This window comes from Myotis davidii, unplaced genomic scaffold (genome assembly GCF_000327345.1).
Source record: "Myotis davidii unplaced genomic scaffold, ASM32734v1 scaffold328, whole genome shotgun sequence".
Classification (NCBI taxonomy): domain Eukaryota; kingdom Metazoa; phylum Chordata; class Mammalia; order Chiroptera; family Vespertilionidae; genus Myotis; species Myotis davidii.
In genome coordinates, this window is record NW_006300373.1 from 625172 (window position 1) to 625564 (window position 393).

The 393-nt window shown below is 67.7% G+C and overlaps 1 protein-coding gene across 1 annotated transcript in view; it reads left to right on the forward strand.

Annotated features, from left to right (window-relative positions):
• The window catches only part of NOD2 (nucleotide binding oligomerization domain containing 2), a 22320-nt gene that overhangs the window by 7451 nt on the left and 14476 nt on the right, over nucleotides 1-393 (forward strand). Inside the window, exon 4 of the mRNA XM_015572641.1 lies at nucleotides 7-388. Coding sequence (XP_015428127.1) covers nucleotides 7-388 — 382 coding nt within the window. The remainder of the gene's footprint in view (nucleotides 1-6; nucleotides 389-393) is intronic.

The following is a 393-nucleotide window of genomic DNA, read 5'->3' on the forward strand; positions in this document are numbered from 1 at the left end:
TTCCAGGACTTCCTCTTCGTCTTCCCCTTCAGCTGCCGGCAGCTGCAGCGCCTGGCCAAGCCCCTGTCCGTCCGCGCCCTGCTCTTCGAGCACTGCTGCTGGCCCGACCTCGGCCAGGAGGAAGTCTACCAGTTCCTCCTCGCCCACCCCGAGCGCGTCCTCCTCACCTTCGATGGCTTTGACGAGTTCCGGTTCAGGTTCACGGACGGCGAGCGGCACTGCTCCCCGACCGAGCCCACGTCGGTGCAGAACCTGCTCTTCAACCTCCTGCAGGGCAACCTGCTCAAGAACGCCCGCAAGCTGCTGACCAGCCGCCCGGACGCCGTGTCCGCTGGCCTCCGCCGCTACGTGCGGGCCGAGCTCCACCTCAGGGGCTTCTCGGAGGACGGCATC